Source organism: Sebastes fasciatus, chromosome 3 (genome assembly GCF_043250625.1).
Source record: "Sebastes fasciatus isolate fSebFas1 chromosome 3, fSebFas1.pri, whole genome shotgun sequence".
Classification (NCBI taxonomy): Eukaryota; Metazoa; Chordata; class Actinopteri; order Perciformes; family Sebastidae; genus Sebastes; species Sebastes fasciatus.
This window is the reverse complement of record NC_133797.1, coordinates 2,501,228-2,517,287: the sequence shown is the minus strand read 5'-3', so window position 1 is coordinate 2,517,287 and position 16,060 is coordinate 2,501,228. Positions and strand designations below refer to the sequence as shown.

The following is a 16,060-nucleotide window of genomic DNA, read 5'->3' as shown; positions in this document are numbered from 1 at the left end:
TAAATACGAACCCAACTGTCTCTCAGTTGCCACGGTGCCTTAACCCCTACTCTATCCAACCCAAGTCATCTAACCCTAACCAACGTATTCTGGGTAACCAATACATTTACCTAACTCCCTCTAACCCTGCAACAAGTCCATGACATTTACCCAATTTACCTATTTAGCCTATCTAGGATAATATATTATTTACATATTACCACCAATCTAATCCACATAACCACCTAACTATTTCACTATTCCCCCTCAGTAAATTTAGGAGGTGCTCTGACTGGAATTCGAAAACCCTAATCTTCCCGTTGCCAAGCGTCAACCTCTGTCTTTGACCCCAACAAGCTACTTCTCCAACCCTAACCATTTAGACATCCCCCATTTTACCCAAACGTCTACATATTTCACATATTACCACCAATCTAATCCCCCAAACCACCTTCCTCTTACACTTTTCACCACTTTGTTTTCATGTCATGTCAGGAACCCGGCCTTGCCAGTCAGGTTCCAGACCAACATGGGACTAGGTAACAATCCAAACCTGGTCCAAATTTGGTTAATGATGTCAGGGTGCAGCTGGAGTGAAATCTCTCTTGGAAATGACATCAGCCAAAGGAGGAACTCAGAACACCTAAGGTTCACCAGAACCCACATCCCTAACTGCTGCTTTCAACATTAGAAAAACGGACTTTTCATGAAACATTATATTATTGTATGTGTTTGAAATCTTACCCCATACACCAGCTCTCCGACCATACCATTCCAGATCTTGGTTTCTGCATCTCGTGCTCCGTATTTGCCATCTCCCACAATCCTTAGCTGGTAGCGTATACCACAGTGCTTTGCAATCTCTGTGGCCAGGTCAACGCAGTAACCTAGCATCAGTCAAAAAAACAACCACAAAACACACATGCACAGAGGGACACATCAGCATGGTTAGAGTACAGACTACAATGTGGAATATTAATAGCCTGATTAAGCAGGCTTGTGATGGGGCACAGTCATTAGAGCGTGATACCCTCCTTCTAAAAAACATTAGACGTGAGCCTGCACATCAGTCTCGCCCATTTTTTGTCACGACATACAGTACTCATGCTGAACAGATCAAACGCATAGTTAACAACAACTGGACCTTCATTCAGAGCGACACTGTGTTGAGTCGAGTTTTTCCTGAACCCCCCCTATTGTTTATTTTAGACGCGCCCCTACTTTTCGGGACAGGCTCATGCATTCATATCTTCCAGCAGAGAAAAAAGGTACTTGGCTGACCGAGCCGTGTGGCACCTTTAAAAGCATGCATTGCCCTCACTTTGAAAATGTGATGCAAACTAAATATTTTGCTGCCATTAACTCAGATAAAACCTATAAATAAACAAAGTGATTTTATTAACTGGAATACCACCTTTGTCATAAACCTCCTGTCTTGTCCATGTGAGGAGGGCTTTTTCTACATAGGCCGCACAAAAAGACGCCAGAGAGCATAAATATGCCATCAGATTCAGGAATCGCGACCCCCCCCTGCCCCCCCGTTTCTGTGTCATCACCTTGATATTTTGTTACATTTTGTAATATTATGATGATCATGTGACTGCCTCCCATTGGTTGTTGATACCATATAGGTAAGGCCACATCCGCCTTGTCTGTTTGTTTGTAAGCCCTGACGAAGACCTACAGTGATCCAAACATGTTGGCTTTTTAAATGATTTAGCCACGACAATAAAGGCTTTTATATATATTCTCTTCCTCTTTGCTACGTTTTTGATATTTTGGAGAGCCTGGATTGCCTTCCTGTATATTCTGTGTATTTTTGTATGATAATATACAGCTGTATGATGGTGCTACATTAGAGTGTGGCAGTATCATTGTGTGTTATTTGGGGAGAGATCTGTACATAGGACTGGAAAAAAAATGCCTGTAGAGTGACTGTAGAGCCCCTTCTGGGGCTTTAATAAACTCAATCAAATTAAGAATTAAACACAAACACACACAATACAGTATATAAACATACCTTCATAACGGTCATTGTCTTGAAACAGCTCAGCGTTCTTCTTCAGCATCACATAGGGGGCTTCCTACACACACACACACACACACACACACACACACACACACACACACACACACACACACACACACACACACACACACAGTTATTCCTGTGTGATAATGACATTCTTTGCTGTATTATGATGCATTTTCCATATTTCCAATGTGACTAATGTTACTCATTCTCAGTTATATCAATACACTGAACTTTAGAAACAAGTTGGGAGTCCATTGTCTCCTTATGTTGGATACTGTATATTCCAGTGCTTTAAGGTTTGTTACAAACTGTAGAGCCCTCACTCATCACTGGATATTGTACTACAAAGTAAATACGTCGGCTTAGCCATTGGTATGTTTTTATCTATAAGGCCATTCTGAGTAGACTCCCCTGTTATTTATCGGTCTTTCTAACAAGAAAACATGGCAATTATGGGCTACGGTCTCAGGACACGATGGTTATGACTGTTCCCAGAGTTCAGACTGAGTTGGGAAAGAAGGCCTTTATGTTTTCTGCACCATCTGCATGGAATAGCCTGCTAAATGAACTTAAACTCCAGGACCTAGTCACTCTAAATGAATTTAAAGGCATGGTGAAATCTATAGAAACGGACTGTATCGATAATTGTACTTGTTTCGATTGAAAAAGGATTATATGGCTTCCCTGCACTTTTACGGTACGGCTCCTTTGAGCTGATGTTTTTTTAATGTGTGTGTATGAAACCTTTTGTACTGCTGCCATTCTCGGCCAGGTCGCTCTTGAAAAAGAGATTTTAATCTCAGTGGGTCTAACCTGGTTAAATAAAGGTTAATGAAAAATGTTACAACATGTATAAAAAATGAACTACTGATATGTTACATAAAAAGTAAACAATTAAATGAAATAAATGTAAATTTCAAATTAAAAGTACAACTTCATGTTTGAAATTTCGGTTGCATTAGGAACGAGGGACTTCATCAATATTCTTTCTCTGCCAGAGGCGTGTTGAAACACCTCCCAGAAGGCAGCAGTTCAAACTGTTCAGAAGAGTTTTCCTCTTTTCTCTTATTCCCTTTATGCAAAGACGGTTCAGAGAAGACGAGACGAGAAACAGTCGGGCTCATGTCTGAGCTCTGTTTGTACTAAAATCATCTCAACAGCTTGTATCAGGTACCTTTACTTGTTTCCACTGTTCCACATTATTGGGAGTTTTTTCAGTTGTCTTGTCATTCATTTGTTTATTACCAGTATAGTGGTGACGATGACCGTCTTGTTTTCCATTCCCATGGTGTCGTTGGGGTAGAGGTCAGACTTTGTCACCACCATTTTATCCACCTCATTCCAGTAGCCAATCTAAGAGCACACACATAGAGGTTACGTCACATACTGCAGCTCCATGCTGTAATGGCATTCATGACAGCAAACTGATGCTGCAGTTACCTTAATGGGTCCGTTGTTCTTCAGCTCCATGACCGTCACTGAGTAGTTGATTCTCTTCCCGTACTGGTCAAACTGAATGTTCCCTGTTAAACCGTCTACACGCACCTACACACACATTCACACAACACACACACATATTCATGCTTTTATTGAAGTTCCCACACAAACATATTTAAGATGTTTTCTACTTGAAATGTGTAGTGAAAGTATTAACACAACAGCATTATAATTATTACATTACAGAAACCTCCCTGCATCTCAATGAGCAAATAAACAACAACAACAACAACAACCATAGTTTACGTATAAAAAAGCCCCTTTTGGTTTATCAGACACTAAAATCCTGGACAGAAGTTTATAATGCTATGAGACAGGATTTTACACAGGCTGTATTCCAAAATGCATACTATACTAGTAGTAGTATGCATTATGTGAACAAAAGCTAAATCTCCAGTATGCCAACAATACCCGGATGTCGTACTGATTTGGAAAAAATCTCCAGTATGCTTCGGACCAGTCTACCTCGCCTACTGTGTCCCCCAATGCAAAGCGCTGGACCGCTTCAGGCTACGGGTATAAAAACAGCAGCCAAAAACGGCACATTTTTTACATTTTTCATAGCGATTTCATCACTAAATTCAGTTCTGAAGAGGAGAGGGAAGAGGAGAGGGGAAAGGAGAGAGAAGAGGAGAGGTAAGAGGAGAGAAGAGGAGAGGGAAGAGGAGAGAGAAGAGGAGAGAGAAGAGGAGCGGGAAGAGGAGAGAGAAGAGGAGAGAGAAGAGGAGAGGGAAGAGGAGAGGGAAGAGGAGAGGGGAAAGGAGAGAGAAGAGGAGAGGGAAGAGGAGAGAGAAGAGGAGAGAGGAGAGGAGAGGAGAGAGAAGAGGAGAGGAAAGAGGAGAGGGAAGAGGAGAGAGAAGAGGAGAGCAGAGGAGAGGAAAGAGGAGAGAGAACAGGAGAGGAAAGAGGAGAGGGAAGAGGAGAGGAGAGGAGAGGGAAGAGGAGAGAGTAGAGGAGAGGAGAGAAGAGGAGAGAGAAGAGGAGAAAGAAGAGGAGAAAGAAGAGGAGAGAGAAGATGAGATAGGAGAGGAGAGGGAATAGGAGAGAGGAGAGGAGAGGGAAAGAGCCTCCTCTGATGGGGCAGAGAGATTCCTGCTGAGACTTGCTTGAGTTGCTGGAACTGAAAAAGCAGTTTGAGTAACGTAAATGTTGAGGATCAATGTTTTATATTTCCCGTCTCCCCTCGTTGATGATCCTGTTTTTCTCACTTCATTATGAGCTGTTAGAATAACTAGTTTAAACCTGCAGTATCTTATAAAGTAAAAAAGCAGAACATAACAACAGTTATATTTTTCGATAATATTGTAATAATGGTACCAGTTTGTTTTGTTGTCCAGTGCTTTAAGAGCTGTTTTAAAGGCTAAAGCCTTGTTTAGCATACTGCAAATACATCGCTTTAACCGTCACATACTGCATACTACTGAAGAACGCAGTATGCAGTATGTACTGTATACTGCATACTGCGTTCCTCAGTAGTATGTCGTAGGCTGTTTCCAATACAGCCATAGTTTCTGACTCGGCAGCCATGTTGAGACCAGTTGAGGAAATACCAAGCACCGCCCAACAGCTGGAGCAAACTTTATCATGTTACAGCTAAACAGTACACTACAAGATGTTTCTGGAAACATCTGAGGAGAGAAATAGTCATTACAGTAACAGAATATTGATTCATATTTGATCAGCGCTGCCTAGTTTGACCGTTTGATTGGAGTTCAGGAGCTTTATCAGCAGTGATTGACAGCTGCTGTAGAGACTCCTCTGATTGGTTCCTCCGGTCTGTGAAATCTTGCAATCAGGATATAGTGACCGTTTTATAAAAATAACTTTTTTTAATCACATTTTCTCAAAGTGACCAACTGCAGCATTAATCCCAGTACATAATATGTATATTTTGCTGTTGTGAATCATAATTATGTTTTGAAAGGTGCTATATAAATATTATTATTATTATTATTATTATTATTATTATTATTATTATTATCATCATCTTTTATAGAATGGGTCAGTGTATCTCCCGTCTTAGTGCGGAGGGTTTAATCGATGGTTACCTGTTTGAGGGCACGTTCGATCTCCACCCCCTGTGCCCAGGGAACTGCTGGATTGGCCAGACAGTCCCCGCTGTTGCCACGACGACTCATGTCTATTCTCTGCTTGTGAAGGAAGCGGAACGCCTCAGTCATCACGTGGACAGCATCATAGGTGAGGGCTGAGGTATACTGAAAGACACAGAAACATTATCACCTCAATAAGCTGCTGCGTTCTGAAAGCTTTCATCCAGCGTGGCTACCGCGACCTCTCTGGCAGCGCGCTATTACAAAAACATGTTGAATGAACAAAAGTCCAACTCACAAGTCAAGATCACGACCGTTCCAAACATAAAAGGCACTATTTTAATCATAAGCACATCTGCCATTTTAGTTCATGCATGTGCAGCAGCGTCAAGTGCAAAGGGCTGGGGGGGGCGGGGGGGGAAACACAGATCGAAGGGTGTGGTGATTAATAAATATGCACTTAGCCAGTCACATCACTGGCTGTGAAACAGCAGAACCGACCACAGGGACACACGATAACGACAAGATCTCAATGAAGAGGAAATCCTGTTGTCCTGATTAGGGATGTCACGATACCAGAAATCTAGTAGTCGATACCAATACCAGTGCATTTCCACGATTCTCAATACCATATTCCATACCACGGTAAAAACAAAACAACAACAACAACAATAAATCCCATGTAATTCAACACGTACTCTTTTATTAAAAACATTTGAACATTACAAAAAACAGAGGCATGTAGCCTTTAAGTAATTAATAAAAATAATTGTCCCATTTTGTTCATTTAGGCGTATCAGCGGCATGTTATCAATCGATAGTCAGACGACGGACGCTACATACTGACCGGGAATGCATCTGGTCCGTCAGCTCAGAGTAGCAGGAGTAGGAGCAGAAGGATTTATTGTCGAAGCGAAAAGCAAACGCACCTATTTGGCAATATTTCACGTTTAATCTCAACGCTATTAGGGAACCAGAACGTTAATGAGGTAATCGCCGCGAGGCGGATGGAGCTGTCACAGCCGGTGTGCATGGAGCAGCGGCGCCAGGTAGACCCCCGCAGCGGAGCACCGAAGCAAAAGCTCTACCGGAGAGGCCAGACACACCGCCACCCGATAGTTAAGATCATAGTCAGCGCTCTGCACATCTTTCTTGTAAAATGTCCGGTGTTTTCACAATTTTATTAACCGGTAGGAAGATTTTCCTCACTGTCACATCCCTACCAATGACCATTACAGGCATCGTACGGTACCTTCGGTACTGTAGAAAAGTACCGTCACTTTTTTAGAATTTTGGCATTGACTTAGTACCAAAGTATCGGTTCTCGTGACATCCCTAGGTGTAGCAGTTAATATAATCAAATCAGCCATATTATTTCATGTTGTAAATGGTTACATAATATCTTTAAATGTGACAACACGGTCTGCTTCTTGATGCATTCCAAGAATAAATCATGAACCTCTGATTTTTGTTTAAAGGTCCCATATTATAAAAAAGTGAGATTTTCATGTTTTTTTATTATAAAGCAGGCTTCAGTCCTATATAAATACTGTGAAAGTATTGAAACGCTTAATCCTAATCTTAAGGGAAATACACACAGCCCGTATTCAGAAACTCTGCATTTGAAACAAGCTGTCAGGATTTCTGTTCATTTGTGATGTCACGAATATACAATATTTAGACCCTTTACACAGATTTAAACGTAAACATTCTAAATGTGTCCCAGTTTATTCCTGGTTGCAGTGTATTTGAATGTCAGCTGACAGGAAGTACACATAGACCCAAGCTGTTGCCTAGCAACACAATTCAGTTGCAGTTTCGTCGCAATTCCGTCAAAATGCGCTAAAACAGAGCGTTTAAGACAGAGGATAAATACAGGCATATTCAGGCCGACAGGATGAGGAAAATATAGTTTTTTTTATAACATTACAGCATGTAAACATGTTCTAGTAGAAACACAAAATACAAGTATGATCCTCGAAATTAGCATAATATGAGACCTTTAAATTGGAAAAGTGGCTGTGACGCACAGGATTAATGAGCCACGGTAATCCAAAGTCTCCCGGACAGGCAGAATGCTGAGCTCTAAACGGAGCCGTGTGATGTGTGTAGAGGTGTGCGTGGTTATTCTGTAGCAGACTGGTGGCCTGTGCAAACACAGTGGACGGCGTTGCGTAATGGACCTGTGCTCTGGCGTGGCACTTCTAAAATCAGATATGCTGCAGATTGATCAACATTTGTGTCGTGCTGCCTTCGGATGGCTTTTATGGAGGGATTTAAGGTACCGAAGCTTTTCATGCGACAGACACTGTAAGAATCACCCATATTCATTTTGTAAATACATGCAGACTGATGTACCCACATTGCTGCTTTAATCACATTAAAAGGTTCATTTTTGATACCAGTATAAACACATCTACTGGCTGGACAGTGTTCGGTTAAACTGGTCTATCTGCATTTCGAGCATCATTCTATCACTGCTGTGATTTGCTCCTATATTTAGTTTGCTCTTGTTGATAAAATCATCAAAGTGGCAACAGCGTTCCGTTGTGCCAGAAATAGGTGTGGTTCTGAGACATCTATTCTAAGCAGCCTGAGACCCAGTTTTTGTTGGTCGTTGCAGCGCCACAAAATGATGGCCCAGAAAGTACTTCATATCATGTCTAAAACATGTAAAATTAGATTTTTAAAGGTCCCATATCGTGCTCATTTTCAGGTTCATTCTTTTATTTTGTGGTTCTAATAGAACATGTTAACATGATGTAATGTTAAAAAAAAAACTTTATTTTCCCCGTACAGTCTGCCTGAATATACCTGTATTTACTCTCTGTGTGAAACACTCCGTTTTAGTACATTTCAATGGAATTGCAACGGAATTGCGTTGCTAGGCAACAGATTGGACCCATGTTTACTTCCTGTCAGCTGATGTTATTTACATACACTGCAACAGGAAATAAACTGGGACCCATTTAGAATGTTTATATTTAAAAATGTGAAATGGTGTAAATATTGTAGATCAGTGACATCACAAATGGACAGAAATCCTAACGGCTTGTTTCAAACGCTCAGTGTCTGAATAGGGGCTGTGTGTATTTCTCCGTATATTGAGCGTTTCGATACTTTCACAGTACTTATATAGAACTTAAACCTGCTTTATAATATAAAAGCCATGAAAATGTCACTTTTTACAATATGGGACCTTTAAAGTCAATATTAGCATGAATATGCTACTATGATCTTTGGACTAGCTCCAGCTAATCTGAATCCTCCTCACACAGCATCTTTCTTTCCTGGAACAATTTTAAAGTAATTCAAACTAGCCTATGAACTCGTGTTGAATGTGCACATCTTACCCTGATCCGTGCATCAGCTCCGGGATACTCCTTCTCTTCCAAAGCCTCCCATCGCTGGTCAAACTTTGCCACCACAGGATCATCAAAATCTACTATCTGAAACCCAGACACATTTGCACCTCCATACTGGATTTTAGAGAGGTCGCCATCTACGAAACCCTGGATCAAAAACAACAGAAAACGTATTTCAGTTGGTGAAATATACTTAGCCACGAGTTTGTGTGCTCCGACTGACTGGAGGCAGATCAGCTAAAGAACAACCAACAAAGCGAGCTTGTGAATAGAATATGGCTTGCTACGCTAACATCAGCTAATCAGGCTGCTAAATCCCGGCCAGTCCATGCCTGCTGAGTCACGATAACCTAGCGACAGCATGTGCTTTATGTGCAATGGAATGGAATGGATCTTTAATGGTAATTTTCTGATGTATTTACCCACCTTGGTCTCATTACAGAAAAATATCCTAACTGCTTGTCCTATTTAACTTACCTAAGAAAGATAGGAAGAATCCTCTCTTCCTATTACAGAAGCAATTCCTAAAGTCATTGCTGTGTTCTATATTATCTCAGACCTCCTATCTTATCTTATCTTAAGAAATCCTGACTAGAACTTAGATTCTTCAATCAGCACTCATCCTTTCATGCCTGTATCTTTGATTAGAATGAGACTGCCTCTATGATTTCATAGGCTGCAAGCCATAATATCAGCGACGACTCTCACTTGTCACTAACTAGCTTTGTTATCTTGGACAAAAAAAGATGGGCGTTCAATTTTTGCTACGAGAAGTTGGAGGCACTAATCGTATCCTTGCAGTAGAGAAAACTCCACCTTTTAATTATTAATAAAAGAGTTGTCTTGACAGTTGATACCCATTAATACATGGTCCGGGAAATCTATAGCATCATCATATGGTTTGAGTATCCCTTCTATCATTATATTTCAGTGTTGTGTTGTTCCCCATCTTCCCAGTGCCAGTGCCAAGCAGACCTTACTAACAGTGCTGCTGTCATTTTTAGCGGTTATTTCTAATTCAGGACTTGGTCTATGCCGTCCTAACTTAGGATTCCTAACTTGGGAAGTTAATGCCGGGATCAGACTACATTATATTTTTGTCTTTGACGATGGTCACCATGTCAGATCTAACGATCACAGCCGTGCCATAAACTCTTGCAGTGTCTTGGTCGGGTGACTGGCAAGACTACACGTTTGACCACGACCAATCACGGCACGTCGTATTCCACGATCATGCGCGAGTTCAGACGTCATCGGGGAGGCGGTTGAAGCAACTGGCAATCATGGCAACAGAAGCATTGTGTGTGATGCTGGCGGTCTGGTGTTGCAAAAAGAAAAAGAAAAGAAAGAAAAAGCGGTTGTGGATGCGCTCCTGGGTGGCACAGAGAGGACGGTATAGGCTGTCCATACTTCAGTCAGTTTGGTTGTCCCACCTGACGGCAGCAAACTCGGCATCCCTCTCCTCCTTACCGCCACGTTTGTTTATTACCAAGTGACCTGACTGCGACTGCGCGCTGGAGAGAGCACCTGATCGGTCAACGCAAAGGAACACGTTGTTGGAGATGTCACACTAGGCATGTCAAGACGAAAAATTCGGACAGGCTAGACTTTTCCCCGGGGTGTCGTGGGGCGTCCCAGACGTGGCGTCGGTTGTCGTGTGCTATGACACACTACACGAGATAAGAGGATCGATTTTTGAACACGACACTCATTTATCGTTCCCGATCCCCTACGACGGCCGTGTCGGGCTGTAATCAGGCTGATATCGTGTAGTCTGAACCGGGCATAAGAAGCTTCTGTAAATGGGTAATTCCTATCCTAAGATATGATAGGATTGTTTCCTAAATGTAGTTATAGGAAACATGTTTCTGTAATACCAAACATCCTAAATGTCATCCTAAACTGAGCTAAGATAGGAATTCAGACTTAGGAAGTTTCTTTAATGAGGCCCCTGCTCACAATCCACTTAGAATAGGCTTTTGGACCGTGAGCCACTCAGGGACCGCTGCTCTACTGTATACTGTATATACCTGTGCCAGTCAGCCAGCAGTAACCCACAGATCATCTTTGCTGATTTTTGCAGCTATTTCTGCCGGCCTGATATACATTTGTAAATGTGCGGCCTGCCTGGTTACTTGCCCTCCTTTTGCAGCTTGTTTGGATGCCAGTCAATGACTGAAATATCTCAATATATATCACTACATATCTTCATTAATCAGAAATACATAGCAGCGTTTGGACGGTGACTCACCAAGTTAGCGATGATATAGTGGTATCCCTTCACGTGCCTGCCTATGGTGATCACCTGATGGGAAAAGAATACAAGCTGTGTCAGTGTGGTAAATGGACCGGTTTCTATTCTCCGGCCACTCAAAGAGCTTTACACTACATCAATACTATAAAACTGTTATACTGCTATAAAAACTGTTATGAAAATCAAATGCATTGCTGTGTTTTTTAAACATTTGCCGGTCTATCGTTGCTGTGAAATGAGAAAGTTTGTGACCCAGCCGCCTTTGTTGAGCTCAGTTGAGGAAATACCAAGCACCGCCCACCAGCCGGAGCAAACTTTCTCATTTTACAGCTAAACAGTACACTACAAGATGTTTCTGGAAACAATTGAGGAGAGAAATAGACATTACAGTATCAGAATATTAATTCATATTTGATCAGCGCTGCCTAGTTTGACAGTTTGATCAGAATTCAGGAGCTTCACCATCAGTGACTCACAGCTGCTTTAGAGACTCCTCGGCTCTGATTGGTTGTTTTCCTCCGGTCTGTGAAATCCTGCACATATGCTGTGTGGAGCAGCGGAGGACACCAGAGGAACATGATTTTCTGTCTCATGTACTACTTACTGTCAGGATAGAGTGACAGTTTAAAAGTTGTTTCTATTAATGTTTCCAGCTGTAGCTCTAAAGTTACTACAAGGAGCTGGTTATGAAACAGTCTCAATGGAATACTGAAGCCTCTATACGACCTACATAAGCAAACGAGACCATCAGCGAGAAGAAAGCCTGTCATTGGGTCCGTTTCCCCGAGACATCAGAAGAAATGATTTAGGTTTTGTTATTACCACCGCCAAGGCCGAAGGCCTAGAAGGAGGTTATGTTTTCACCGGCGTTGGTTTGTTGGTTTGTTGATTTCAACACAAAATTAAAGTTCCTTGTAGTAACTCAAAGGTCAGCGTGCTTGGCCATCTTGAAGAATGTTAGTGGAGTCTGAGCAAATGCTCGACCCAATAATTCCATTTTATCATTTTATCAAATCAGAATCCAGCACCTCATCCGCTGATCAAACCCAAACAATTTTACACACGTCACACAGAATCATAGACAAATGACCTTTGGCTGTGTAAGGACACAGGCTCAACTGAAAGCATATTGAGCCTTCTAAGTGAATGTTTTGCTCGTTGTTAACAAAAAGGAGTCGAGAAAAATAGAGATTCTGTGAGAGATTCATTAGCCTTAGGGCTTAGCGAAGTGGCTATTTTATCTACCTGGAACCTGATCAAAAATGAAACCAGCAATGAGAATTCCTACCTTTATATATGAACTCGGAAAAAAAAGTTTGGAAATTTGTATTTGGTGGTTTATTTCTCTGTTGTTACAATGCTAATTTTATTTTACATCATTGGAAAGCCTGTTTATTTACCTTCACAATGATGTCCAACTTGTAAGGATCATGCATTTGTGGGATGAGCAGCTCAGCTGATTATGTGGGTAGTGCCAAAGTAAAATTTGACAAAATTCTCTGCCAATGGTAAACAGTGTATTCTCCTGTTGGTATTGACTCTTGTTTTGAGTTGCTGCTGTGCTGCTCATCCCACAAATGCATGATCCTTACAAGTTGGACATCATTGTGAAGGTAAATAAACAGGCTTTCCAACAATGTAAAATACAATGACCATTAGCATTGTAACAACAGAGAAATAATCCACCAAACACAAATTTCCAAACTTTTTTTTCCAAGTTTAGTACAAAAGCACATTCCATTGCAGGGAAATACAATGTGCTCTGAACAACAACAAAAAAGCACAGTAAATGCATTGTGTACAGATGCTAACAAACAGGTATTTAAAAAATATAACTAACCAAATATAAAAAAAACTAAAAACAAGGAAGATTTAAAGTCTGCTTTTAAATGCCATATAATTCAATATGGCAGAGTATTCCTGCAAAGTCTGTGCCAGATGACCAGAAGACATCCGGGAGGATGGATCGGTAACATGTTCAAAGGGTAGAAGAAGCTTTCTTGTTAATGGATGGACATTATTAATTATGTTAGTAGCAGTAGCAGTAGTAGTAGTAATGGTAGTGGTGGTGAAAAGACTGGAATCAACCTGTTCCATGATGTCTTTGACTTTGTCCTGTTCACAGTCCAGGATTATTCGTCGCTCCTTACGGATCTCCAGGTCCTAAAAAACAGAAAAGTATTCCAAAGTCCTTAATATTGTGCAGGCCTGCAACCTGAAACATAGCTCTGAAAACACAGAGTGGTATCTCACAGAGGCACGGTGTGGTTCCTTCCTCACCTGCACCACTTTGGTATTTTGGTGGCTGGCTGTGGGAGGAGAGGTGCAGTAGAGAGTGAGTCATCCAGCTGCACGCTACATAGTGCCCGCGACCTTAGGCCAGGTCAAAGCTGTACCCAATTAGAGTGACTATTTCTTTTTCACTTAATCGGTAGGTACTGTAAATGCACCAATGTAGACCTCAACAAAACCACAGAAACCATTAAAGGGATTGTTTGTAACTTCTTACACGTATAAATCATTGCGGGTCGGTGTCCCATGCGCGCTCACGTGTGTCTACGCTGTTCAGACTCAGACTCCAACACAAACTACACGGAAGCACCAAAACCACAAAGTTGTATCTAGTGAAGCCCGTCTGTTGAACTAAGGAGTCTCTGCTGTACTCTGCTCCTCTGCCTGCCTTCACTCACACACCGCGCTCGTTCTCACTCGCTCTTTCGCTTCACTCTTACATGCATGCCTGCACACTCCACACTGCAGAAGAGTTAGTTTAGCTCTGAGAATATCTAGTGAATGTACAGTGGACGTTTGTACAGAAATAACTGCTGCAGCTCCTCCAGACCAACAGAGGTTTCCCGTGTCTTGTGAAGTGACGGGGCTCCGCAGAGAGAAACATTATCGTCTCCGACCAAGACTCCGGTGTCTCCCCTGTTCCCTCCGGCCGCGGATGGGAGACTGAGGCAGGAAAAGCCAACACTAGGATCAGCTTTGATTCATGGAGAGACCTTCGTCTGGTCTGCTAACATTGAATTTCCCTTGGGATTAATAAAGTTACTATCTATCTATCTATCTATCTATCTATCTATCTATCTATCTATCTATCCATCAATCTATCTATTTATTACTGACAAGCAGCTGAAATATAGTTATATTGTGGTTTTAGCTGACGTGTGTCGCCTCACTGTTTTGAGCGATGCTCGTTCATGTCAATGTAGAGCGAGCACAAGCGCGAGCGCAAGCAACAAGACGCTGACTTTCGTTGACTTAATGGCCACTGGTATCGCTGTTAACAAGCAATTTCTGATTCTTACAAACAGTCCCTTTAAAGGTCACATATTATACTCCATTTAAACTAGTTATTATAGGTCTCAGACACCTCCAAACCATGTCTCTGAAGTTTTTTTTTCAAAAAAACAATCAGATCATGCATTCCAGCATGTCTCTATAACCTCTGTTTCAGCCCATTTCCAAAAGTGCTGATTTCTGTGTCTGTAGCCTCTGTCTCCTCCCACTCTGCTCTGATTGGTCAGCGTTTTCTGTCAATCAAACGTCCTCAACAACACAGCCTCACCCTCCCCGCCCCCCTCGCGGCCTGAGAGGAGTGGAGAGAGAGGAGCTAGAATAGAGCTTATAAACCACTTTAAAGTTTATAAACCAGAAACTTCACCCAGCGCACGTTACCGGAGGAATCTGATCAGAAATCGGCGACACATGATGAACATCTGCGGTCCAGATTCCAGGTTTTCCTGACGTTTCTCTCAGGTAAATAATACTATTTATAGCTCTGTTGGTTAGCTCAGTGTTTACCTCATGCATCAACTCTGTAAACCGTAAACATACACTCTGTTTTACGTCTGTCTTTACAGATCCATCTGTGAGAAATGACCGACAGAATCATCCCAGAGGAGAGCAGACAGCTGAGAGCAGATGGCTCTGTTTACATGGAGATACAGAGCTAACCCGTTAGCATGTAGCTACATGCTAACGGGTTAGCTACATGCTACCGCTATGACACGGTGTGTAAACACAGCGACCATCAGGGTGGAAAATAGAAGATGTGAAACAGTAGTCAGTTCATTATTTCTGCTAAAAGATAAATGTATGGAAGATCAGAGTAATGGTATATTATTTACAGTAGTAGCTGTCTCTGTGTTACCATGACTACAGACCACCGGAGCTTAGCTTACCATAGTTTACCAGAGCTGAAGACTTTCTCCTGTACCATGTTAACTTAACTGCAGGTGAGATGATTACAAATGCTGTGAATAATTAATATTGTCATCTGTCAACTCAAATAAAGTTTGACTGTGAAACAGAAATGTGTTGTGTTGCTTACAAGTCACTATTTACTACCTGTATTCTGCTACATGCATGACATCAAATATATATAATATATAAATATCATCTGTTTAAACAGTGTAATTACATAAAGCCTTTGTGAAAGAACATGTTATATTTAGATGATGGGAGTACATGAAGCCTGTTCTGCTGGTTCTTGCAGACTAACTGTAGGAGCTACTTTGCTCAAGTTCGGTTGAGGAGGAGAGACAGTGACGCGCTGTGGGGCGGGGTCAGCTACTGAAGGTTCTCTCTGGTTCGACCAGGAAACCCTCACGTGGCTTGCATTCTCTAATGACGTCAGAATACAAGGAAAAAAGCGATTTTTTTTTCTGCACCCATTTCCGGACAAACGGAGGAGGAGAAAAAGAGAGAGGATGGTCTTTTATGATACTATGGTGGCCTGTAGACACACTGGGGACAGATATTGATGTTTAAAAGACATGGAAAAGTGCATTTTGCATAATAGGTGACCTTTAACTCCCCCCTTCTCGTTCTATGTAATGACCGTTAGTAGGTTCTTTGGTGGGTAATTAACAAG

General features: G+C 41.7%; 1 protein-coding gene across 6 annotated transcripts in view; it reads right to left on the bottom strand.

Annotated features, from left to right (window-relative positions):
* LOC141765114 (glutamate receptor 2-like) overlaps window positions 1-16,060 on the bottom strand; it is a 129,427-nt gene that overhangs the window by 52,304 nt on the left and 61,063 nt on the right. For all 6 annotated transcript variants that reach the window (XR_012593381.1, XM_074631048.1, XM_074631046.1 and 3 more), the window contains exons 5-12: window positions 13,270-13,344; window positions 11,179-11,232; window positions 8,916-9,074; window positions 5,560-5,727; window positions 3,455-3,559; window positions 3,260-3,367; window positions 2,000-2,063; window positions 724-866 (exon numbers count right to left, since the gene is read on the bottom strand). Coding sequence is in view for 5 of the 6 variants with exons in the window: in XM_074631048.1 (XP_074487149.1) it covers window positions 724-866; window positions 2,000-2,063; window positions 3,260-3,367; window positions 3,455-3,559; window positions 5,560-5,727; window positions 8,916-9,074; window positions 11,179-11,232; window positions 13,270-13,344 (876 nt within the window). In the remaining variant the exon portion in view is untranslated. The remainder of the gene's footprint in view (window positions 1-723; window positions 867-1,999; window positions 2,064-3,259; window positions 3,368-3,454; window positions 3,560-5,559; window positions 5,728-8,915; window positions 9,075-11,178; window positions 11,233-13,269; window positions 13,345-16,060) is intronic.